This window comes from Panthera tigris, chromosome E3 (genome assembly GCF_018350195.1).
Source record: "Panthera tigris isolate Pti1 chromosome E3, P.tigris_Pti1_mat1.1, whole genome shotgun sequence".
Lineage (NCBI taxonomy): Eukaryota > Metazoa > Chordata > Mammalia > Carnivora > Felidae > Panthera > Panthera tigris.
In genome coordinates this window covers 10,510,071-10,535,432 of record NC_056675.1, presented here as the reverse complement: position 1 = coordinate 10,535,432, position 25,362 = coordinate 10,510,071, and the positions used below count along the sequence as shown (strand labels likewise).

Here is a 25,362-nt window from a genome sequence, read left to right as displayed (position 1 = left end):
ACAGGCTCTTGCTCTCAACTAACTTCTCTACCAAGCAGCCTCCTTCAACAAGAAAACCAGGCCATTCCTTAGAATCCTGAGTCGAGTGTGGATGCCAGGCAACAATTCCAGCATCTTCCTCCTCGACCCAAATGCACACCTCCTGACCTCGCCGTTTCTGCCTCCTGCTAAGACCTCTGAGTCAAGATGGGCAGCCCCGGCTTCTGGAAGTCTGCCGTGCAAACTTCTCTCCTGAGCCCTGGAGAAACAATCTGGCCTCTGACAAAATGGGCTCTGAAAGAAGAACATTCTTAGAAACCTGAGCCCCTTATTAAAAGGGCCCAACCTGGCACTCCGTTAAATTTTGTTTCTCTGAAGGCAGTTCAAGAATAAGTAGGGGGGAAAAATGCAGAGAGAGAAACCAGGGATCAACTGTCTGTCTACACTAAACCTATTTCCAGAACATTCATAGTTGGTATAAACTTTTATTTAGGTGCCTACTTGGGAAAAGATGTGCCTTCCTCTCTTAATTCAGTTACTTAGAGGAGACAGATACTAAAACGTTTTCGGTAATACTTAGTATTACACAAATACTACAGGCCAAGGAACAGGTGCCTGTCAAGAGAAACGCCCACAAAGTCACAGTGACATCTCGAGGGAAGCAGGGAGAAAGCTCCAGGGAAACCTCTGGAGACCCAGATGACCCCCTTCAAGGGTCTGAGTGCTCCACAGGCCTTTTGAAGATGGGATCCAAGGGACCTTTGGAAAGAAGCTTCATCGAGGGTGCCTGGGTGGCTCAGTAAAGCATCTGATCTCAGTTCAGGTCACGATCTCATGGTTCATAAACTCAAGCCCCAAGTCAGGGGAGCCCCATTCCTCTCTCTCTCTGCTCCTTGCTCACTTGCACCCTTCTCTCTCTCTCTCTCTCTCTCAAACAACAACAACACTACTAGAAGCCTTATCGAGTGGGGTTTCAAGCCTGGCCACCAGTCCAACTCCACGTGGGGCACAGAGCGTTCAGTCGCAGGGACCTTACCCCTTAAAGAAAACACAGGCAAGTGCCGCGTCCTCCCCCCTGGTCTTGGCAGGAGAGCAGTCCAAGTGACAGCCACGCGTCCAGGAACCAGAACAGTGTCCACCCTCCCTGCCCTCCCCCTGAAGGTTAGTTAAGCTGCAGTCAAGGCTCACCTCACAGGAAGCAAATTCTGCACGTGCCCGGCCTTCCTCCACCCTCCCTGCTGGCCGGGTCTCCCCACCCCCCACTCGACACAGGGCCCAGCTCTGCGCTGCGTCCCCTGGGTCACAAAACCACGCAGCGGCGGCTTCCCAAAAATACAGGATCCGCTTGCCACGAAGTAGCACCCGCCACGGCCACAAAGAGCATCTAGAACTTCTGCTAAAAATAAGCAGTTATTATTTTTTTTAATGTTTATTTCAGAGAGAGAGCGAGCACGTGCACGCGCACATGTCGGGGAGGGGGAGAGAGAGGGAGACGCAGGATCCGAAGCGGGCTTCATGCAGACAGTAGAGACCTTATGCGCGACTCGAACTCGCAAACCACAAGATCATGACCTGAGCTGAAGTCAGACGCTTAACCGACGGAGCTACCCAGGTGCCCCCCAAATCAGCAGTTATTAAAAGCATGCACACGCTGTGCAAACACCTGATTTCTTCCATTTTCAGGAAGAAAGTCCCTTTACCCAATCAAAAACTAAGGCCACACTGCATGCAAGGCCTCTGTTCAGAAAACTGCCATTTTTAGGAAATGAGAGGAAAGGGGGGGGATGGGGGTGGGTAGGAAAACCTGGGCGTCCTATTTCTAATCATCGCTAGCTTTTAAACTGCTTTCGCTAATCCTGTAACTTCCAAGAGCAAGATGCTTCTCTCCTGTGGTCGCAGTACATTCTACCGGATTCGGACAGCGCTTCCCCAATTTAATAAGGGTGAGAACTTCTCGTTAAGAGCAGCTAGAAAGAAGTCAAAAATAAAGGCGAGCATTAAATATTACGTAAGGTTTTCTTTTATTTAAAAGATCATTCACAAAATACCATATCCATAGATTTACTTTCTGTCATATAGCTGAATGTGTTAAGTGTTTGGAATTCCATTCTTACATTTAAAAGTCAACTGGGATTGATTGCCCAGAAGTTTAGATGAATTTGTTTTGTTCTTAATCTTTTCCACATTGAAGATGTAAGTAGGTCATCTGAAAGCATCAGGTTTGATTACAACCACATAATGCATGTCTTTCTTAAGTTAAGTATTGGTGTTACACAAATGGTTCTTATTTCGGAAGCAGAGGCGGCAGGTGAAGGAAGGAAAGGAGAGAGAGTTCTGTAGTTGCTGAGACCCCGGGACTGAGACCCAGTGAGAGAAGCCAAGGACGCCAGCTAGCGACGACCTCTCACCTCCCCCCCCACCCCCGAACGGCAGGTCTCTTCCCTGGGCTCCAGCTGCTGGCGGCCCCCAAACTGCTCCCAACGGGACGGTCTGGGACTCGCTGCTGAAAAACCCAGGTTGCTCACACACACGGGCGTTTAGCTCAGGAGCTACGGCCCAGCCCCCCTGGCCCTGGGTACGTGCCAAACACAGCTTGTGGGGATAGGCAACTGTGCCCCAAAGAGGAGACCTGGGGACTTACAGCCACCTACCAGCTCTCTGAAGGCTCCTGACAGCCCTGCAGGGTAAAACCCTCAATTCATCAAGTCAAACAGTAAAGTGCCAGATTTTAGGCCCATTTTCATTATAAAAGTCAGGGAGGGCGGGAAGCGCAGTATCTCACTGCTACTTACGCGAGGAGCAGACACAGGTAAACACAAGGGAGAGACAGGGACACGCACGCGACGGGGTCTGAGGAGAGTCCGCGTCCGCACGGGGAGCACGGCCCAGGCGCGGCGCGGCCACCACTGCCCGTCGGTCCCCCCGGAGCGCCCTGCCCGGACAGGAGACTGGACGGAGGCTCGGCGCACCCAGCCACCCACGGGAGCCTCCGCCTCCGCCGGGGAGGAGGGGACGAGCTCGCACGACGTGCTGACCCGGCCATCCTGGCGTGCGCACGGAGGTGTGCTCGGCCCCCGGCCCGTCCGCTGAGCTGCTCACCGACTCACGCTACCACCCTCTTCTCTTAGATTCCACCTTTGAAAGGAGAGCCTCCGGCTCGAATGATCCATTCGGGGAGGGAGTGACAGAGACAGGGCTGCCTATAAATAGGGACAGGGAGGAATCTGCAAGGATCAACAGATATTTTATCCTTGTTTTGAAAACAAGGTGCCTCAAATTCTCTCTGTTGACCACAGCTGAATAAAAACAAGATGCTACCCAATTTGTGACTTCTTTCTGGTTTTTTTTTGTTTTGTTTTGTTTTGTTTTGTTTTGTCTTTTTCCTTCCCTTGGAAGCCACAGCAATACAGAACTCCACATGCAGGTCAGAAGAGAAGCACTGAGAAAAATGAAAGGACCAACCGGGTCTGGCCAGAGTGTCCAAAGTAAAACGAGAAAGCAGGGGGAGAAAACTGGAGCAGCACCTCCATCCCAAGAACGCCCACGGGTGGCTGCCTCTGTCCCTCGAGAGAGACTCAAGTACTGGAAGGCAACAAGGAGCAAGAAGGAAAAAGGACAGAAGGAAAATGGGAAAGGACTGGCAGAGAAAGAAAGAAAAAAAAAAAAAGCACAAAACAGGCACTAGATAGGTTCAGCAAAGCCAAGAATGTACTAAAAACCACTTGTTAACTGCTGACATGCACTCACAAGCTCTGTGTTTCCGCTGTAAGAAAGGAGGACAAAGGTCAGGCGCAGGAATGGTGACTGCAGGACCGCTGGTCCAGGGGGCTAGCCAGGCTGTGGTCTTGCCGTGACTCCCCCACACCCCATTCCCTCCCAACCGCGAGCTCATTCTTGCTCCTTGTTAACGACTTCCTCTCTGGGCCTGGCTCCCCCGAAGATGGCAGAGTTGGGATTGGCTACTTGATTGAGGGGCGTGGCAACTGTTCGAGGCTTCAGCTGGAGCCGTGGCCTCTGTGCTCTTTCCTCTGCGGGAGAGAAACCAACGTGGTTTATGAGAAAAGGACCCCACATTCCCCGCCCGGGTGGAATGATCCGACTGAGGCCAGCCCCTACAGGCCAGCCCATTTCCTAACCATCAGGCCAGCCCTGAAGACCCATCCCATCCCCAGACGCTCTAACAAAGGCCAACTTGTTACTGAAGACTTAAGGGGCGGGCCACAGAAGCCACCGTCCGTGGCACGAGAAGGCGTGTGTGTGTGTGGGGAACAGCCAGCGCACCAGGGCAAGACAACCTCCACCCACAAAGCATCACCGTACCTTCTGTTGGTTCTCTGAAGTCCATATTGGACCCTCGAAGGGGAGGGCCATCTCTGAACCGACTCCCCATTGGGGGGCCTGTTCGCCGGTCACCTGGGCGACTCCCTCCCCTGCCTCCTAAGAAGTCATCCCTGAAGCCTGAAGGAGGAAGAGGACACCGGATTACTTTTTAAGCTACCGTCTCAAAGCTGACTGTGCAGCTGGCGTGGACTGTTCAACTTGAATTCTTTAGTTTGTCCAACATCGGAAGTTTTTGCAAAAGAGTGCATGGGGTCCAAATGAGAATGTGCTGGGTAATCTCAATGCTAACAGACGTTACACTTCTTACGAAAGAAAAATAAAGCGAGCTGTTCAAATCTCAGCTTGCAGGAAAAGTGGCGGAAACCCCACCCCCTACATAAGACTATAAAATAAGGCTCGCGACAGACAAAAATCCTCAAAGCCCATCTTATTGTGTCTTCTAACATAAAGCCTCTGATTATTAAAAAGATAAACCTGAAATGTGAAAGTTACAATTTAGAATGCGACACCCAAGAAAAGCCCAGACACGAAGACAAAATAAAAACACGAGGCCACCTCTGGGTGACGCGCCCCACTTGTCTCTGTTGTGTGGCGGGTGTGCAGCACCGTAAAAGCTCGGCACCCGTGTGGTCAACAAGGCAGTTACCCGGCACGGCTCGCCCCCTTCGCAGAGCGGGGCTCGCAGAGGAGCGGAGCACCTCGCCCCCAACCTGCGCCACCTCCGGGGGCTGCGAGGGGGAGGAGAGGTTTCCTCCCCATCCCTGCGGGTATCTGCTGGAACCGTCAGCAAAGCAACTGTCACGACAACGGTCAGGAGTGTTCCGACTCTCATCTGTCTGTAGAGAAGACGGTTTTCTCCACAGGCTTTGAGAACCCTAAGTTTTCTTCAGTTCTGTATTTCATGGAAGGACTTTCATCTAGAGGGGGTTTAAGCGGACTAGCCTTTTAACAGTATCGCCTACTGAAGGGAGAGTGAGCTTCCGGTAAAAATTTAAGAAATAATATTGTAATTAAACAAACCAGTCCGCCTTCCCCTCAGCCCCCAAAGGTGACCACTTCTACTCGAAGGACGGTGCCACTGCTCAAAGCTCTGGAGGAACATCTATCTTCAAGAAGGATCCTGAGCCTGAGGAATATTCTATATATGGTCCATCCGCATCATCCGTAGATTTTGTATCTGCCCGTTTGTCGACTCACTAGCCTTTGTACGTAACCCTGAAATTAAATCTTTTGGCCCCTCTGCTTTTCCAGACATGCACAGAGCAGTGGAAATCTGAGTCGCCCGACATGCGTGTCTCTCGGCTGAGGTCCAACAAAGCAACACTCTGCCTCCTTGTTTCAGCTCAGACCATAAACAAGTGTCTTTTCAAACTATTCGGTGCCAGGTTTTTGCTCTTTTGGGCTTTTCTTTGGCAATTTCACTGTTTAAAGTGGCCCCGCACATAGAGCTGAAGAGTCGTCTAGCATTCCTAAGTGCAAGAAGGCAGTCCCGTACCTCACGGGAAAAAACACGTTAGATAAGCTCCTTTCGAGCAGAGTTCTGGTGGTGCTGGCCAGGAGCTCCTTGTCAAACAAATCAACAGTATAGGGGAGTATTACAGTATTAGGGGTCTTTAAACAGAAATACACGCAACAAGGTACGTACTGGTCACTCGACAAAATCTTGGGACCAGAAGCTCACAGGAATCAGACCCTGCCGCTTCCCCTGGGAACAATGGTTCGGTACCTGCTCATCTGGGGTTCTCAGTGATTCTAAACTTAACTCCCCTGAATATGAAGACTCAACTGTTTGCAAGGGTGGTATTTTTCTGTTCTTTAAGGGTGGCCAAGGAATTTGGAAAGCGATCAAGTTATCTGAAACCCAGCTTAGAAACTGAGTTGGACAGTACCAATTGTAACCAAACAAGTAATGAAAACAATCCCCCCCAAAAGATTCAGACCAACAGGAGCACTGATTTGGGGAAAACATATTGGGATGTATACAGTCAGGTAGAAGGTTCTTTATAGAATCTTTTAAACCAGAGCTTACGCTGTTTATTCAACAAGCTTCACTGAGATTCAAACATCTGACTGACATTTCCCCCAATCAACTGTGAAGCGGACCTTTCCATGGGAGTACAAAAGCTACTCCCCTAGGAGAATAAATTTTGCGACCAGTGTGTAGCATAAATCAGCTCACCCCCGCACTGACAAGGCAGGTAAGCACGACTGCTACTTAGTCCGGATGCACCCAAGTAGGACAGAAGGGAAAAGACCCAAAACAACAGAAACAGCACGCATCCACGGCCAGTGACCACCTCATTTCAAAATCTCTTACGACGGGAGCCGGCGAAGATTACGAGGGAAACGCAAGGTCTGACGTTACCAGGTATCTTTTAATTAAGTTTGATGACAGATTTTTAGGAGGCACACCGTTCATAAGGACCTTCCAAGTTTTGGTTTTTTTTTTTACTTTAACGTACTTGGCTACCTCTGGGGGTGGGACTCTGCTTTCTTCTATTTTTTGGTATTGCTCCAATCTTTTTACAACAGCGTATGTCATTTAAAAAACAGCATCACTTTGAAGAGCAAAAAAGGTCTACGTTCACAAAAAACGGATACAAGCATCACCACCACGCGGGCACCTCTGGATTCGGACGCCTGCAGACACCGCAGTCTATGCTGAACCTGGTGGGTGGCGAGGGACTTTCTCTGGCCGTGTTCTCTGCTTCCGAGAGCGAAAGTCCCAGCGAGGGCAACAGTTCCTTACGTAACTGCCACAATTCCAGAGCCTACACACTCAAGCGCTATTCCTACGGTCCCAGCGAATTCAAAACCGGCCGGTCCCAGGCCACCACTCATCAGGCCACTAACGGCTGCACTCAGACTGACTCTGAGAAGACGTTTGCTGCGTGTTTCAATCAGAGACTAGCTTATACATAAAATTACAGGTTTGCTGGATCATACTGTACTTTTATGAATAAGCTCATTTCTGATTGGCTACAGGATTTTTAGGATTAAGTAATTCAACAGATATAAGCGGTCACCTGTTTAGCCAAAGTAGCACTGGAAATGCACTCGTAAAAATTTTGGTCTTCAACAGCTTGTGCCAGTTCTTCCCATACTTACCAAACACTATCTGCCGAATTTTGTTTGATGGGGGAGGGTGACAGGGTGGTTGGGTGGGGCACCGATGTTATCCTCTCATACAGTGGAGAGTGCAGAGTTTATAGAAAACAGACTACTTTCTCATTTTTTACCTGTTACAACTGACGTTTTGATCACATATACAATTTATTTTTGTTAAAAAAAAAAAACAAAAAAAAACAAAAAGAAAGTAAAGAGATGATCAACCCTTCAAAGCAGAGGCCCGACATGCAAACCGACCTCTTAAGGGGAGACAAGGAGGCACCTGGTGGTCTGCCTTGGTAAGTTAAGAAAAGGAATAGAGCAGATCGTGTCCACCAAGAAGAGATAGGAGTTCCACGCCCTTCAAAAAAACAAACTGGTCACCACGACTTTAACCATGGAAGGAGCCACCAAGAACCACGGTTACGAGGCTTTCTGTAAGCTTCCAAAACCCCCCCCCCCCCACACTTTTTAGAAGTAACAGTGCTTCTATTTACGCAGAGCAGCCAAGGGGATTCCTTAGACAAAGGCCAGATGGGAACTATAGGCTGAGGCATCGTAACAAAAGGAGGTGGGTCGGTCTAACTCGCCCACAGTGTGGAACCTCTCAAGTCCTACCCCGAACATTTAGGTTCTAACAGAGGCTTACTGCATGCCTGGGCATCTTTCAGGAAAGTTTCACTTGTGGAATGAACTAAAGGAGTAGTCCGGCCAGGTGGGCTACGTCCACACTAAACGTACAACAGCAGCAAGGCCATTGAAAAAGGTTAAGTGGTGATACTTTAAATACTGATACCGGAATTGAAGTCATCCCGGGAATCCCATCCACCTCTAGATTCTCGAGAGCCACCCATTCCTGAGGACACACAAAAAAGATAAAGGTGAGGTCGTACCATTACCCTGCTGCACACACATGGCAAAATTCTTTGGGAAGAATCACTCACGTGATGAGAAGTTCAAAAGAATTGTAAGAGTTTTTGTTGCCAATAGGAAAAAAACAAAAAACAAAAAAAACAAAACAAAAACAAAACCCAGGCTTGTGGAAGCACCATCCATTCTAAGATTTTTCCACGTTTTTAAAAGCTCACAAAAGCCTATCAGACCGGCAAGATAATTCTAGTAGCCTTCAACAGTTGTAACCAGTGGGCATACAGTTAAGTGTTATGTTCAGTTTTAGAAGAACCAATCACCTCTGTCATCTGGTCCACCTTTCCTGAATCCAAAGCCACCTTTATCTTGTTTTCTGCCTTCTGCAATGTCCACACGAAGCGACCGATCACCCAACAGCTGATAACGGGAAAACAGTGTAAGTATAGGCAAAGAAAAACATCTCAGCTGCTAACACGACACAGAAAAGCTGAAGATACTTACTGCACCATCATATGTCAAGGCTTCCTTAAGGGAATCCACCTCATCAAATTCTACATAGCAGAAACCTGTAAGAGAAACGAATCCCAATTTCCTCAAGGAATTCTGGGTTAAGACACAGTGGGATCCCCGTCTCTCCCATTTCCCCGCTTTCGTTGCATCTAAGTGACAGCAGGCTGGCAGAGCCTAAAAGAGAGATTTTACTTTTCGGTAAACAAAATACTCGACTGGTATTCCTCCCTCTCAATTATACTCTACCAGAAAGTGCCAACCAGGCATTGAAATGGCAGCTGTTTTTATAATGCTTTCTTTTTAGAAGTTTTAACCATGACATTAGAACCTTTCCTGGGCCACTGAAGAGCTGACTTCTGAATGACTTTAGCTTCTCCCTCAACCTCCAACAGTTTCCACGCCCCTTCCTCCTCGCAGCCTGGAGTCTCGGTCTGCACTCGGCACACCCCTTGCCCCGCTCTGCTCACACTGCACCCTGTACTACACCACACCCTCCCACCGCACCCCGAGTGTCCCCGTCCCGTGTGATTACACCTCACCTTCAGGGCCCACCAGACTACAAATGCTCTGAAGGCTTGGGTCCAAACTCTTCCTGTTCACCATTTCCCCCCCAACTACTTGCAACATGAAGGTACCGCTTGGCTGGAAGGGTCCCCCCCTAAATGGATTCACAATGGTCTAGAGTACTTGTGGAAACCACCTCCCGTGCTCAAAGAGGCCACAAGAGCCCGGTCACCCATCTCACACCTCAGAGCTGCTCAAACGGAGGATGACCCTCTGTCTGATGTAGAAACTAAAACCTGCTGCTACTGACTCAGCCTCAAGGCTGGCCTCGACCACCCGGTTCCTCCCCTCCCCCAGAAGCCCGAATTCCTAGCGCATCTAGGAGGCACACTGGGTGGGCCTGACTTTCACAGGCTGAACAGGTACATTTACTTCTGCTGTTAGAGCGCTCGTTATTAACAAGGCTTCCGGTTCTAAAGCCAAGAACGCCTCCAAAACGGTAAAAGCGCCACCTATACGCAGAACTGCTCGGGTGAGCGAAACCTCTGCTTCTCGCACAGCTAGTACCTCTCCTTGGATGTTCTTCTGGATAAATGACGTAAACCGCATGCCCTTGTACCTCACGCCATGCCCTGAACAGAGAGCGCGTTTCCCTTCAGGGACTCCGGAGAGCTAGAGGATGACGCTCACGTGAGTCTTCCTGCTTACTGCTTCCCGGCTCACGTGCCTTGAAGAGACTAATCTACAGACACGAACTTTACCCAAAATTTGAGCCAACCCTCCCCCAGACACGCTCCCAAATCACAAAGATACAGCGATGATATTTGTGAGCTTCTCTTCTGAATTCTGTACAAATACTTAGATCACAGGAAAACGACAAAGAAGAAAGCCACGCGTCGGTGAAGGGGAAATGCACCGGCAAAGTCCTCTGTTCTGTCTGTTCATCTCTCTCCCGGGGAACTCCTTTACTGGCAGACAGGACTGCCAGTCAGGCAAACAGCACCTTTACTTGGGCATATATTGCACATTTCTACAAATAAGATCACGTGTAAAACATTCTCCCCCAAGTAGAACCGAAAGCCTCCTGGGTTAAAGGGCTATGCGGGTTTCAGCTACTTGGATGAACACTTCCACAATTAAAGCCCTCTGGTTCCCCACCATTTTGGTTCGGACCCTCCCTCTACGAGAATATACAGTACGAATTCCCCAAACTCACCTTTAAATTTGTCTGTGTCTTTGTCTCTGACTAGCCGTACACTCCGTATGCTGAGATCCTTGAAGATAGCATCTATGTCGCCCTGAACTGTATTAAAAGGTAGGTTTCCTACATATGCTGTGTAGGGGGGCTCTGTGGGCAGCTCCTTCTGGCTACGGGAACCATGGCCACCAGCACTGCCGCGGGACCTGGAGAGGAAACAGACAGGATTCAAGTCTACTTGTCCCAGGGCGGGGACAAGGGCAATGTCTTCCACACTCAGCCATACCAGTCATGTGAACGACTCCACTTGATTGTACAACAGCATCCTGAAATTATCAAGAGTATCCCAAAATACCACTTATGGAAAGGGTACCTATTGTTTGGTGACAGAAACGTCCACAGAAACACAGAATGTACGTAAGCAGACATTTCCCCGGAAAATCACATCCGAACAGAACGTATCCCTCCTTGCACGACCGGTTATTTCCTACTTACTTAGACTCAGTATCTGCAAAATGCTCATGTCCTAAAACCTTAGCAAACCCCTCCCTCACACCTGGCAGCTAACACACGCAGAGACGGACCGTCCAGACTTCTCACACTGTGTTCACAGGAAGGTTTCCAAAGCTGCTCCAAGTTTAAGCCATTCGTAACACACCTGCTCCCTGCTGCTGTCAGATTATGGAAAACACAAGCTGGGGAAGGGCAGAGAGAAAGGCGGACAGAGGATCCGAAGCAGGCTCTGCGATGACAGCAAGAGCTCGATGTGGGGCTGAACTCAGCAACCATGAGATCATGACCCGAGCCAAAGACAAACGCTCAACCAACGAGACACCCCAGGTGCCCCTTAAAACTCCTCTCTTAAAGGAGTTGCCTCACAACACAGATCTGCTCAAAGCCATCCTTTTCGCAGGGGAAGCATCAATACAAGTCACGGAAAGTAACTTGGTTTTTGCTAGGGATAACATGAAAGAACTCCGCCATCCTTTATGACATTTTCTTAGCAGAAGAACAAAATCACGATGTAATTCTTAGATGGCTACAATTAAGCTTAGTAACTCAAAATTCTGCTACTTCCCAATAGGAAATTCTACATTTTGTTTTCAAGTGAACTGCACCCCACCTGCTCTCACTCCCCCCACCCCACCAAGGTGAGTAAATGACTTGTTTTTGCGCTTCAATACCCTTCACAACGCCACTGTTTTTCTTTTTTTTTTTAAAGTTGATTTATTTTTGAGAGAGGGAGAGAGAGCAAGAGGAAATGAACCAGGGAGGGGCAGAGGATCCAAAGGAGGCTCTGCGCTAACAGCAGAGAGCCCGATGTGAGGCTTGAACTCATGAACCCCAAGATCATGACCTGAGCCGAAGTCAGATGCTTAACCGACTGAGCCACCCAGGTGCCCCTGCAATACCACTGTTCTTATCTCAATAACCCGAAGCCCTAAAATACTTTCAACGAGATACTCTGTGACTGAATACCGACTATATAAGATACAATAGATGCAAACTTTTGAAAAACTATCAAAGCACACGATGAATTACAATTAATAACTTGAAAATCATCTGTTACTAAACATCTGGTGGAAACAGTCCCTTGCCCTCAAGCAGCTCAAGGTGAGCGGCACGTGTAAGACACAAACAACTACACTGGCACACACTGCCTGCATGTGTGTGTGTGTATATGTACGTATATACAGAAGGTGAAAAGCCACAACGATTTTTTAAAACCTTAAGGTGAAGGTGAGAATGGAGAGCTGGTAAATTGAGCAGGTGTATGTCTGATGACTCGGGAAAATGGAGGAAGGCAGGCTTGCTCAAAGGACACGTGGAACATTTACAGAACTTACGCAGGATGCCGGCTGCAGGGCCCAGAAGGTGGAGTCAGGGCTCTGAGTTCAGGCAGCCAGGTGAGCCTGGATAAGGACCGAGGGAAGGAGGGTAGGTAGTGTTAATCGGATGGCAGGGGCACGAAGAAGAAAGCCGCAGGATAAGAAGCAGTTTCTGGCTCTGGGGAAGATGGCAGAATCCCGTTTCAAGCAAGCAGTATTTTAAGAGCTAGACATGTGGAAACAACCAACCCAGCCCATTAACCTGCTTATTTCACCAGAGCCTCACAAAACTGCCGGCGGCTTACTATTCCAGATTTTCCCAAGAATCGCCACAGTCACCCTGCATACTACCCTATGTGACATAGTTCTATGGGACTTCAGCATGTCTTACAGGACAGGGCAGCCGGACTGCCCGTAATTTGCCTTCTAATTTACTGTCTCCGACGGTTACAAAGTGAGAAGAGTGGAAGTCTCCAGTGTGCCGGCAACTTGAGACCAGGGCGAGGGGACAAACCCCAGAGAGTGCATAAGCATGTAATAAAAGGATACATCCAGTCAGCAACCCACCGAATAAAAAAAAAACCCAAATGTCGGGAAATTCTGAGCGAAAACTCCCATGATACCTTTTGACAGTAACTGAAGTTTACAAGAGACTATTGTCTAAAGCTGTGTTACTCAAAAGCACTTTCTAAAACAGGTTAAAAACAACGCAGGCAGAGAAGACTCATTTGACACCTTTCTCAGCTTGGTGTAGAACCTCTTCCAAATGACCTCTGTCTCTCTCAGTTTCCTCGTCTGTGACTTCATAAGTGTCTCAAATCTTTCTTCTACAAAGTTTAAAACCGACCATAAAACAACTCATAAATCCTGATTGCTTTATAAAAGTTTAGCAACGATTCCAAAGCATTACGGGAAGACTAAGCACGCTCCAGGCTACACGGCTGTGCAGAAGCGGGGGGACAGGCTGCCGTGGATACGGAACAGATGAGCCAAAGAGCAGGCCGCCCCCCCCCCCGCCCCGCCCCGGTTCAGAACAGACACCTGAAGGTCTGCGCTGCAATCCCCCAGGCTGTATTGCACCCCCTCCACTCAGCATCGATCCTTCCAGCTCATGACTGCTTCTGCTCTCCCTTAGGGACAGTCCACTGCTTTTTAAAATAACATATTCAAGTTTTAAAGTTTGAGACAGAGTGAGAGCAGGGGAGAGGCAGAGAGAATCACAAGCAGGGTCCACACTGCCAGTGCAGAGCCTGATGTGGGGGCTTGAACTCACAAACCGTGAGATCATGACCTGAGCCAAAATCTAGAGTCAGATACTTAACCAAGTGAACCACCCAGGCGCCCCAACATATGCAAGTTTCAAAGTAATAAATTACAACCTCGGTAACTTAGGAAATCCAAATTTCAACTCCAAACATGAACAAAATCCTTTACAGAAAAATCACTTTTCTTTACTCAAATCATGTCTATGAGGTACAGAGGGCACAAACCTAAGACCCAGTCCCTGCCCTCAAGGAGCCAATAATCCAACTGACAGGGTCCAGGCATCAGGAAAGGAGAAATCAAAGACTGCAGGCAATCTGGGAGACAGCCACAGGGAGCAGGGTCCGCAGGGGTGAACAACAGGAATCGGGACCCTTGCGTTCCCACAGCACACAGGGAAACGCTGACCTAACAAGCTGGTTTGCCAGGAAGAAGCCTGTGGGAGGCAAGGAGCCTGGAGGGAGGGTTGACTGTAAGAAACAAGATAAGACAAGAGAGTAATAGGGCCGGGATCAGCTCCAAGAAGTAGATTCAAGAGAGAAGTGCTCCAGGCTTACTTTCCAAGTATAAGGGATAAGAAAAAAGGAGGGATGCACGCTAAGCTCTTTTCTAGGAAAGGGTTTTATAAAGACTTCCAGAGGCCATCAGAAGCCACACATAATTTAATCACTGTTGCTGTTACTCTTGAAAAATTAAGAGGGAAGCCAAGATACCCAAGTAAAGAGTATTAACCTCTCTGGGGTATTTGCAACATTACATGTTCTCCTATTAAGTCTAGGTTAGGGACACAGTATCCTTAGGGCTGATCAACAACTCTGGTCTTTTAGGTCTCTCACATTCCACCCAGAAATACATACTAGCATATATTACACTGTTTCACGCATGACACCATGCTGGATCCTGTATAAATATCCCCAAAAAGATCGCCTTTGTAAGATTAAAATACAAGTAAACAACAAAGTCCACTGAACATGCTTTAAAAAAAAAACAAAAAAAAAAGAGTCATGGTTATGATGTGCAACCCATTCGGTTTCTAGAAAATAACCAAAAAAAGGTTGAGCTCTCAAAAGCCAGGCCCTCATTTCAGTTTTATCTTACCTACTACTAACACCTTACATTACCAAAATACACTAATTAAAATCACTGAACCAATATCAATACTTTACTAAAGCTCAGTTTATTCAGATTTCCTTAGTTTTTACCTCAGGTCCTTTTTCTGTTCCAGGAGCCCATCCAGCGCCCTATTACATTTTAGTTGTAATTGAGGTTTTTAAAAACTAGCCCCAGACAACTTGGATTAAAAGCATTTCATTTCCAAGCAGATCTCCCTCTCCTAGATGTATGCAGTCTCCAAGGCCTTCAATCAGCATTCACAATTAAACCCCTTCATCTTGATAACTGGCATTACTGAAGGATGGGCAAGAGAGCCTGTGGATGTTTCTGATCAACCCTGGGATCAATGATGAACTCTTCAATGAACCCTTTCTCAAAGAGCTCTTTTCTGCTGTGAATGGTTATCTTCATAATTCAATCCCATCTGCAGGATTAAAAAACCCTTGCAGGGAAATGCAAAGTAGTTCTAAGGCAGAATTCTGTCTCCAGAACTATTACGGTCTCTGGTACTCAGCAGGGGTGGAAGGAATGAAGACACAGGCCTAGCAACGCCTCCAGGATCACAAATAACTTCTTCCACTAACATGAATTTTCTTTCTTTAAAAATTTTACTTATTTATTTTGAGAGAGGGAGGGGTGGGGTGGGGGAGAGACAGGTCAGTGGGGAGGGGGCAGAGAAAGACGGAGAGAGAGGGAGTCCCAGGCGGGCTCTGTGCTGTCAGTATGGAGTCCTACTCAGGCAGGGCTCGAACTCATCAACTGTGAGATCATGACCTGAACTGAAATCAAGAGTCGCTTAACTGACTGAGCCACCCGGGCGCCCCTGGGTATTCTTATTTGGGAAAAAAAATTAAAATATAAGAGAGGATTACATGTACTTAGATGACATCTCCAATTAGGTACTTAAATGTTTTTCAACAAAAACTTTGGCTACGACCAACAGCAAGAGAAACATCTTTACACCGCGACTAAAAATGTGACACACATATACCTGCCTGCATAGTAGCTGTACAAATAACAAAAAGCTTCTCAACATACACTATTCTCTATTTCATCTTTAAAAATGCTTGTCAGGACCTCTAAGTTGATCTCATCATCTACCAACAGGAAAGAACAGGCAGTCTGAAAGCCTTGTTCCAGAACAGGGAGCACAAGGGGGACTTCTGGTTTACAGTCTTTCTGAAAATGTTTCTTACTAGGAAAAAAGGCATTTATCGCAATGTACTAAAATTTTGGACTCCCACACATTAATGAAAGCAAATAAACGGATTATTAATATAGTAGCTTCATATGGTGCAAAACATTACTCAATCCAAAGTTCCCAGATTTTTCAGAGGAAATAAAATAAAAATCTCAAGCTGTTTATCGGTCCTCAGAGAATACTGCCACAAAAAACATCTGTCTTGAAGCTATGATGTAAACCATTTCTATGGATTAGTTTTGAACTTTATAGGCCAAGAGTTCTTTTCCCTATTTATTTTATTTTTTTATTTTAGAGAAGAGAGAGAGCACGCGTGCAGGGCAGAGGGAGACAGAATCCCAAAACCTGGGACCGTGACTTGAGCTGAAAATCAAGATTAGGATGCTCGGGGCGCCGGGGCGGCTCAGTCTGTTGAGCGTCTGACTTGGTTTCTGCTCAGGTTGTGATCTTACAGCTCGTGGGTTTGAGCTCCATGTGCAGGTCCACGCTGACAGTGCAGAGCCTGCTTGGGATTCTCTCTCTGTCCCTGCACGGCTCACATGTTCTCTCTCTCAAAACGAATAAACTTAAAAAAAAAAAAAAAAAAAAAAAAAAAAAAAGAGTAAGACGCTCAACCTACTGCCACCCAGGTGGCCCAGGAGAGCTTTTTCTAATTTAGGGTGATTATTTGAGATTTGACATTCTACATACTATCAGCTCCAATTCATTTTATTAGTTTTTTAACTTTTTTCTTAACATTTATTTATTTTTGAGAGACAGAGCAAGACAGAGCACAAGTGGTGGAGGGGCAGAGAGAGGGAGACACAGAATCCAAAGCAGGCTCCAGGCTCCGAGCTGTCAGCATAGAGCCCGACGCGGGGCTCAAACTCACAAACCGCGAGATGGTGACCTGAGCCGAAGTCGGACGCTTAGCCGACTGAGCCATCCAGGTGCCCCAGATCCACTTCACTTTAAAGAAAACTTCACATTTTCATGTGATGTTCAATTCTATGATCTACAAATAGCTTATGTTTCAGTTATTTAGAGAACAATAAAATGCCAGATAGACCACCAGATAAAAGCTAGAATTCAAAGGCATACAAAACTAACAGTTCTTCTCCATTTACTATCTGAAAAACCGTGAATATCACACTAACACCACATATTAATTATACCTTAATAAAATTAAAAATACTTGAAAAATCATAAAAATCTGTTACTTGTACTAAAAGACAGATATGTACTAAGACACATACCTATTAACATTTATTAATAAGTGTTTCTGCTAATATCAAATTTATTTTAACCTCTAGTTGCCCTACATGTGATAGTTACAAGAATTAGGCAAAGGGTGGGGAGGGAGGGAGGGAGGGAGAGAGAGAGAGAGAGAGAGAGAGACAGACAGACAGAGAGAGGGAATGTTAAGCAGGCTCTATACTCAGCACGGAGCCCACTGTAGGGCTCAATCCTGGGACCATGACCTGAGCTGAAATCAAGAGCTGGGACACTCAATCGAGCACCCAGGTACCCCATCAGGAGATTTAGTGGGCACACTGACCAAATGCCATGGGCAAACTTTGATCCTGATTCAAACAAATCAGTTGTACATCAAAATTTACGAGCTAATTAGAGAAATCAAAATACTTATGGGGGGGGGCTGGGTGGCTCAGTGGGTTGAGCATCAGACTTCAGCTCAGGTCATGATCTCAGTTCATGAGTTTGAGCCCCGCGTCTCCGTGCTGGGCTCTGTGCTGACAGCTCAGAACCCCCACCTCCCCCTCCCCCCATTGGATTCTGTGTCTCCCTCTCTCTCTGCCCCTCCCTGTTTCACACTCTGTCTCTCTCTGTCTCTCAAAGTAAATAAACATAAAAAAAAAAACTTCCTGGGAAGTTTTCAGATGTGGTAGTATCATGGTTATATTTTTAAAAGTCTGTACCTTTGAAACTCATACTGAAGTACTTCTAGATGAAATGAGACATCTAAGATGTGCTTTAAAATAATCCAGGCGGGGCGCCTGGGTGGCTCAGTCGGCTCAGGTCATGATCTCACAAGTTCCTGAGTTCGAGCCCCGCGTTGGGCTCTGTGCTGACAGCTCAGAGCCTGGAGCCTGCTTCAGATTCTGTCTCCCCCCCCCTCTCAAAAACAAAAAACAAAAGACAAACAAAATAAACAACAAAAAACAAACTTTCTTAAAAAAGGTAAATAAAATAAAATAATCCAAAAGCTTGTGAGGAAAGTGAAGGGAGGAGGTACAGATGAAATAAAAGCCGTCACTTTAAAGAGTGGGTAACAGGTACATGAGGTGGATTAGTATTGAATTCTACCTTTATTTGTACTTTAGACTTTTTGTAATCAAATCTTTTGAAGATTCAAATAGGCCAACTATATGAAGTAATCTTTGAGACAACTGCACAAAACTGAACACGACCTGGGTAACAGAAAAACTGGTTAAAAAGAAACCCCTAATCAGTTAGCAACATGCATGTACTCAAGTTTTAAAAGTATTTTCAGACAGAGAGACAGGAAGGCTGACTGGCTTTAAAATATTCTATCCCAGGACGCCTGGATGGCTCAGTAGGTTGAATGTCTGACTCCTGATCTTGGCTCAGATCATGATCCCCCCCCCCCCGACCCCCGTTGTGGATGGAGTCTGTGTAGGACTCCGTGCTGGCTGTGGAGCCTGCTTAAGATATTCTCTCTGCCCCTCTCCCCCAATCGCATCACGCTCTCTACCCAAAAAAATAAAAAAATTCTATCCCCTCCCCACAATGGGGGAGACTGATGAAAACAGGAACAGCAAAAAGGTTTATAAAGCTAAATGAATGGAAATGAAGAGTTGCCCAATGGGCAGTTTCTGAGTATCACTGTGAACACCAGTGCCACTTAGAAATGGTCAAAGTGGTAAATTTTATGGATACATTTTACCACACACACACACACCCTGAAAAAAATGAAACCAGGGAATGGTTACATGGGTTTGATACACTGGTTTCCACTTCTGTTCACATGTGAAAGTGTTCAGGTTTATTTTTCTAAGTTTATTCATTTTGAGAGAGACAGAGCCCCGGGGTGGGCGCGGGGGATGTGGGCAGAGAGGGAGAATCCCAAGCAGGCTCTGTGCCATTAGCACAGAGCCCAATGTGGGACTCAAAGTCCTGAAACCATGCAGGACAGAAATCAAGACCGCGACACTCAACCAACTGAGCCACCCAGGCACCCCTGAAAAAGTTTAGATTGGTGTTTAAGTGTTACATAAAATGAGCAACTGGTAAATTCTGGCCTAATTTAAACCACACTGACCTTCCTCCACGAACAGAAAATTAAGCTCAAGGAGCAATCCTTTAATATTCTCAGGTGGCCTCTGTAAACACTAACATGCACTTCCTGTGGTCCTAACTGTGCCTTCCAGGACCACACCCTTCATTTAACAGTCCCCCAGCGCCTTACTAGCTGCTACCTGAGACCTGCACTGATCTTGCAACTGACCCCACAGTAAATCAAGGCTGGGGCACCAAACTACACTATTACTCATGCTTCATCATGGAGTATTTGCAAAGAAAGGAGCCTACGAGCTTCAAAACACAATGTCCCTGATAAAGCAGTAAAAGTGATTAATTTTACTAAATCTTGACCCACTTTTTAATATCCTATGTTTTGAAATGGGGGCAAAGCATTATTGCGGCTTATAGAAATGTGATGGTTTTCTCCAGGAAAAGCATTCATGCAAGTTTACAAGCTGAGCTAGCTATGCTTTTCATGGAACACCATTTTTACCTGAAGAATTATCAAACTATGACTATTCGTTTTCTTGAAAATGAAGTGAGCCTGTCCTTTAAGGAAAATGAACAGTATCTGTTGCCAGTGATAAAATGCGGGCTTTTCAAGCAAAAAATAAAGTTTTAGAAAACTCATATTCATCAACATAAGTTTGAAAGTCTCACAATCTCTGAAATTTTTCCCATAAAATCAACTGTGGCATAAATAAACATCATTTGGTACTGTATAATAAAACGTACTAACACTGGGAAGATCTGCATAACTCAATGAACTGATCTTTTCCAGATAACCAATGCCTCATGTTACAAGATCATGAGCAGGTAAAAAATCCCTTTGAAATATAAAATGATCAATGGACTTTAAAGAATAGTATGAAAAGTTTACTAGATAAAGTTTCAGATTCCACACTGCAACTAACTTTTGCAGAAAACTACCACTTGTCCAGTTTTGGTATAGGAGCAGAAAAAAAAATACCCACAATTATCTGAAAAGGCTATTAAAATACTACTTTTTCCAGCTGCTTACCTGTGTAAGGCTGGATTTTCTTCATGTATGTCAACCAAAGCATCCCATCTCAAGACTGAATACAGAGGCAGGTATGTATGAGAAACCAATTATCTTCTATTAAACCAAACACTCAAAGGGCTCCAAAAACGCAACTGATTAATTACAGAAGAATAGTAGTGTGCAGAACAGGGGAGATGATAGTCTCCATCTACCCTATACTGAATACAAGACTTAACTGGAGGTGCCACGTTTTCAATGTAGTATCTTTTCAACATAGTATCAACATACTGGAGCACATCCAGAGGGCCCCATCAAGAACATTTTTTTTTTTTAAGTTTATTTATTTATATATATAGAGAGAGCATGTGCACAGGGGGGAGGGGGAGGGGGAGGGGGAGGGGGAGGGGGAGGGAGAATGAATGAATCCCAAGCAGGCTGTGACCGTCTGCAAAGAGCCTGATGCCAGGCTCAAACTCACTAATCACAAGATCTTGACCTGAGCTAAAATCAAGTCAGACCCTCAACGGACTGAGCCACCCAGGCACCCCCCCCACCCCAATTTTAGAAATCACAACATGGGGAAAATGTCAAAGAACCAAGGACATTCAATTAAAAAAGACAATGTAGGTATTACAGCTTAAGTTCTATCAAAATCAAGCAATTACACTTATTTCGTGTGCAGGTCTAACCAGATGTACAAATGAAAGGCAGGGGCACCGCATGCTGTCCTGTCCAACCCTCTCTTCTACTTCTAGGGGAAGCTGGAAACTGGAAGATGGGAGTCTAATCTAGGACTGATACTGCCCCAACACTGTGTTTACATGTTTCAAGTTTCTGGGAAGACTACTTGAATTAGTGGGACATCCTCCCAGAACACTAAAGGTTAACTTCAAATAGAAATATACATTTTAACAATATACCAAGTCAGTCTTTAGAAATCTCAGAAGCATTTGCAATAAATATTTCAAATATAAATTTTGTAACAAACCGATAATCTACAAGAAAAAATTAGTTACCACTCATTTACAATATAGCACTCTTCATAAAGTGCTTTATGCCTATAGAATAGATTTCTCTTGGCTTTAGAAATAGAGCCAGGAAAAGTGAAAACTCACTCGTTAATTCAACAGAACTTTTCCCACTCTTACTGATGCAAGGGAAATATGATTAAGTGTACGAGACACTGTGCTGCTTGCTTTGGACAGCTCACTTAATATTCCCAATAAATAGCTCTACAGAGGAGTTTTTATCTTACATGGGGGAAACTGAGGCTCAGAGAGCTAAAGAACTTGTTCCAGAGCACACAGCTAATACAAGGCTCAAGGCTCAGATGACCCTTAAGCCCTGTCTGCCTGATTCCAAAGCTAGGGCTTTTCCTCAAACTGTGTTAGAGACTGTTGGTGAAACCAAGTCAAGCATCTGTGGTAACGATTTTCATAGAAGATAATGATTTGGAAGCCAGCATTTGGGAGGCCGGGGAGTGGAGAGGAGGACGATAACCCCAGGCCACCTGGCATTTGGTAGGCAAACAGGATTTTAAGATAAACTTTTTTAATACTTCTACGGGTCCTACCATGACCAGTGCAAATAGCTACCATTGTTTATACCCTGCTTTCTTTCCTCTTATTAGTCTTAAAATATGCTTAGAGGGGCACTTGGTTGGCTCCCTGTCCAAATGACATCTATTGATTTCAGCTCGGTTTGTGAACCCAGGGTAGTGGGAACAAGCCCCTGGGTCGGGTCAGGCTTCATGTGTGGAGTCTGGTTTGGATTCTCTGATTTTCTCTCTCTCTCTCTCTCCTTCTGTCCCCCTCCCCGCTGCTTGCACACTCTCTCTTTAAAAAAAAAAAAAAAAGTTAGAATTCCAGTCCCCCCAACTGGAACTTGATAAAGAATACTTAGTGGAATTTAAGAAAGAAAACAGATGAACATAGGGGAGGGGAAGGAAAAATAAGATAAAGACAGAGAGGAAGGCAAACCGTAAGAGACTCTTAAATGCAGAGAACAAACTGAGGGTTGCTGGAGGGGTGCTGGGTGGGGGGGATGGGTTAACTGGGTGATGGGCACTAAGGAGGGCTCTTGTTGGGATGAGCACTGGGTGTTGTATGTAAGGGATGAATCACTGAATTCTACGCCTGAAACCGTAATTATACTATATGTTAACTAACTTGGATTTAAATAAAAATTTAAAAATAGAGAAATAAAAATCTAGATTAAAAAAAAGAAGAATACTTAAAGGTGTAGTTTTAGTAGGTACCATCTTCAGCAATCTCGAGTCTTGCTACCTCCAAGTTCCCATCTAATTCCCAGAATTGACGGTTTTAGGCTGGAGCGCGCAAAAGCATGTCATAGTTAGAAATGTAAAAGCCTACCACTCTCCACTTTATTGCCAATGGCCAATAAAATTAAAACCCAGGAAAGAAAATTTAGCAACCTACAGAACAAAATACACTCAAGATCTAGTACAATCAACTCTTGGTAATTTGGAATTGTGATTTGCATTGCTTTTGGGGGCAACAATGCAGTTCCAGGCTCTGTCACTGGCCGCCGGGGACATTCTCAATGGGTTGAGAAAATAACCGCCTAACACCGCTTCCTGACAACAGCGCTGGGTATCACATACAACACAGAAGACAATTACAGGGAATGTGTAATTATTAAAACCAAGCTTTTAGGTTATGGCTGCATTTCACACCTGCTATTCCTTTCACCTGTGACCCAAGTGGTTTACAGTTGAGACCTCTTACTCGCTAAGGTGTTTCAGACCAAAGGGAAGGGTCCCTTGGTACAAAAGCACCAAACAAAGCAATGCAGAACTGGCTTTCCCGAAGTGACCATCTTCTACAATGCCTAAGCACTGTATGCGAACATAAGCAAACAGCACTGAGACATCGATGTGAAACATGGTTCACGTAACAGCACAAATTATCACGGAAGGTTACCCACGAGCCTCTACCACCTTGCTGAATTTCTGAGGAACCAGAAACTGGTTAACTCGAGAGCTGATGAAATTAAAGTAACATTGACTCTGGAATAGGAAGCTTTTGGCCCAGACCTCACTGCTACATGTCTGGTCCTTTGTAAAGTTTCTGGACTCACTCCGGACCCTGTCTAAATGAGCACACAAATTCACCAATGCGTTTTTAGGACTGCTTTTAGGAACTGAGTGGCATTTCCCATGTACTTAAATGTGACATCCACTAAAAGTCTGACTCAAACACCTCAAGTCACCAGAGCAGCTAGCAAATCTGTCGAAAGGCGGGGGGGGGGGGGGGGGGGCGGGGGCAAAAAAACCCACAAAAAACCCCCACAGTAACCAAACACCAAATCCCAGATTCAGGATAATATGACTAACTTATTGTAGTCCCGAACCAACTAAAACTCCTTGGATCTGCCTTAAATCAAACCACTCTGTGTAAGAGTTTTCCTGGGCACTTTTAATGTTTCTTGAAACTAAAGAAAAAAAAAATCCCAGTTGTTAAATTTCAAGATGACTTTAAAAGCAAATTTGATGTCTACGAACCTACCCCAAAGGCAACAGTTTCACATGTCATCCAACATCTATTTCTTTTTTATTAGCAAATAAAATATTCTTTGAAAGAACAGGTGGTTCCACCTTCCCCAACTTCCATATTCTAGTGTCATGAGTAATATTAGGTACACTCCCTAACCAAAACAAGCCTTTGTCTGAGCCAGTCCCAAACCAAGGTATTAAAAGATCATTCTTCACCAAACAAAGATACTTTTGGGATTGAAACCCAGGAGACTGGACACCTCAGTAGGTACTATTGTGGTGTTATCCTGGGAAAGTAATCCTTTCTGTAAAAGTACACAAAGGCCAAGTGTGTCCTTGACAAATAGCAAGATGTTTATAGTCTGTCTTCTAAATTCTGCATGAGGGAACAAAAAAAAAAAAAAAAAGAAAAAAAGAAAAAAGAAAAATATCCAGCGCGGACTCCCGAAATTAAATACGCTAAGTTTCTTATTCACTAGTGAAGTATTTCTCTTTCAAAGGGGGTGTCTCAATTGTATACAGTCTGTAAACGACCAGAGTGAGAACGAGGCTAACTGCGATTCCTTCTCCAGGTCAGAAGGAGAAACTAGGGAGAAATAAAATTTTCTGCCAGCAAGCACGTAGCACCTGCCAATAAGACAGTGACCCAGGACACAGGAAAATTAAAAATGCTATTATGTATTTTCTTTTGCTTGGTCTCCCCCTCCACCGGCGTGAATCGGACCACTCCCGGGCTCTAGCCGCCAAATCCCTGCCTCACACATAAGGGAAGGGAATCACCCCTCTCGCCCTCCCGACCTTACCCAGTCGGCTGGCCTCCGGGCGAAGCGGGCCAGAGCGCCTGCAGCGCAAGCAGAGAACAGGAGGCCGGGACCTGGACAGAGACCCGAGCGGGGCAGGCTACGGCCCCCACCCCGCGCTGCAGCAGAGCCCCGCGCTGGCCCTGCCGTGCTGGGGGATGGGGCTGGAAGCGGGAGCTCGTCCTCCAAGGCACTCAGTGCCGCTGCGGCCTGGCCTTGCGGCCAAGGCACTGGAAAGACGACACGTCGGCGGCGGCGGCGGGAGACACAGGGACGAATCTGCGCCGCGAGCAAGACGTGGGGGAAACTAACTGCCGCCGCCCCCCTCCCCGAGCGCGCCATTTCTAGGCCCCGGCCCTCCAGGCTCCTCTCCCAGGCCTCCGCGGGCCGAGCCGGGCCCCCTACCGCCCGCCGCCCCGGGTGAGCGCGGGAAGGCCGCCGCCCCGGGGCCCCTGACTCCGCCCGCCCCCCGCGCCCGGCGGGGGCCCGCGCCCGCCAGCCTCACCCTCTGCCGCCGCCGAAGCTGCTGTAGGCCCGATCGTCGTAGGTATCGAAGTCCGCCATTTGCCGTCTCCGCTCCGAGAGGAACCAGGGTGAGCGAGGAAGGACCCCGCAATATAACTCCCCCCCGCCCCGCCGCCGGGGCTGTCCGCCGCGCCGCCTGATCGCAAATCGCACGCACGCACGCGCGCGCGCGCGCACGTACGCCGCGCCGCGCCGGGCCTGGGCCGACGGGCCGCTCCTGGCCCGGCGCGCTCTGCGGCCCACGTGGTGCGGCGGCGCGTTGGCGGGGCGCCCGGCCTTGCGCCCCCGCCCATTGTGTGCTGGCCCCCGGGCTTCACCGCAGCCGCCGGCTGTCCCCCGCCCC

At 46.7% G+C, this 25,362-nt stretch overlaps 1 protein-coding gene across 2 annotated transcripts; it reads right to left on the bottom strand.

The window, feature by feature from the left end:
- Positions 1 to 1,976: 1,976 nt before the first annotated feature.
- Positions 1,977 to 25,243, bottom strand: EIF4H (eukaryotic translation initiation factor 4H). Of its 2 annotated transcripts, XM_042971352.1 has the most exons (7): positions 25,000 to 25,243; positions 10,529 to 10,716; positions 8,800 to 8,864; positions 8,619 to 8,715; positions 8,225 to 8,284; positions 4,300 to 4,437; positions 1,977 to 4,007 (listed from the first exon to the last, which is right to left on the bottom strand). In XM_042971352.1, the coding sequence occupies exons 1-7, from the start codon at positions 25,056 to 25,058 to the stop codon at positions 3,868 to 3,870; spliced, it is 747 nt and encodes a 248-aa protein (XP_042827286.1). In that variant the 5' UTR covers positions 25,059 to 25,243; the 3' UTR covers positions 1,977 to 3,867. The 2 variants fall into 2 exon arrangements, with proteins under 2 accessions (XP_042827286.1, XP_042827287.1); XM_042971353.1 differs by lacking the exon at positions 8,225 to 8,284 and having other exon boundaries at positions 25,000 to 25,242.
- Positions 25,244 to 25,362: the final 119 nt, after the last annotated feature.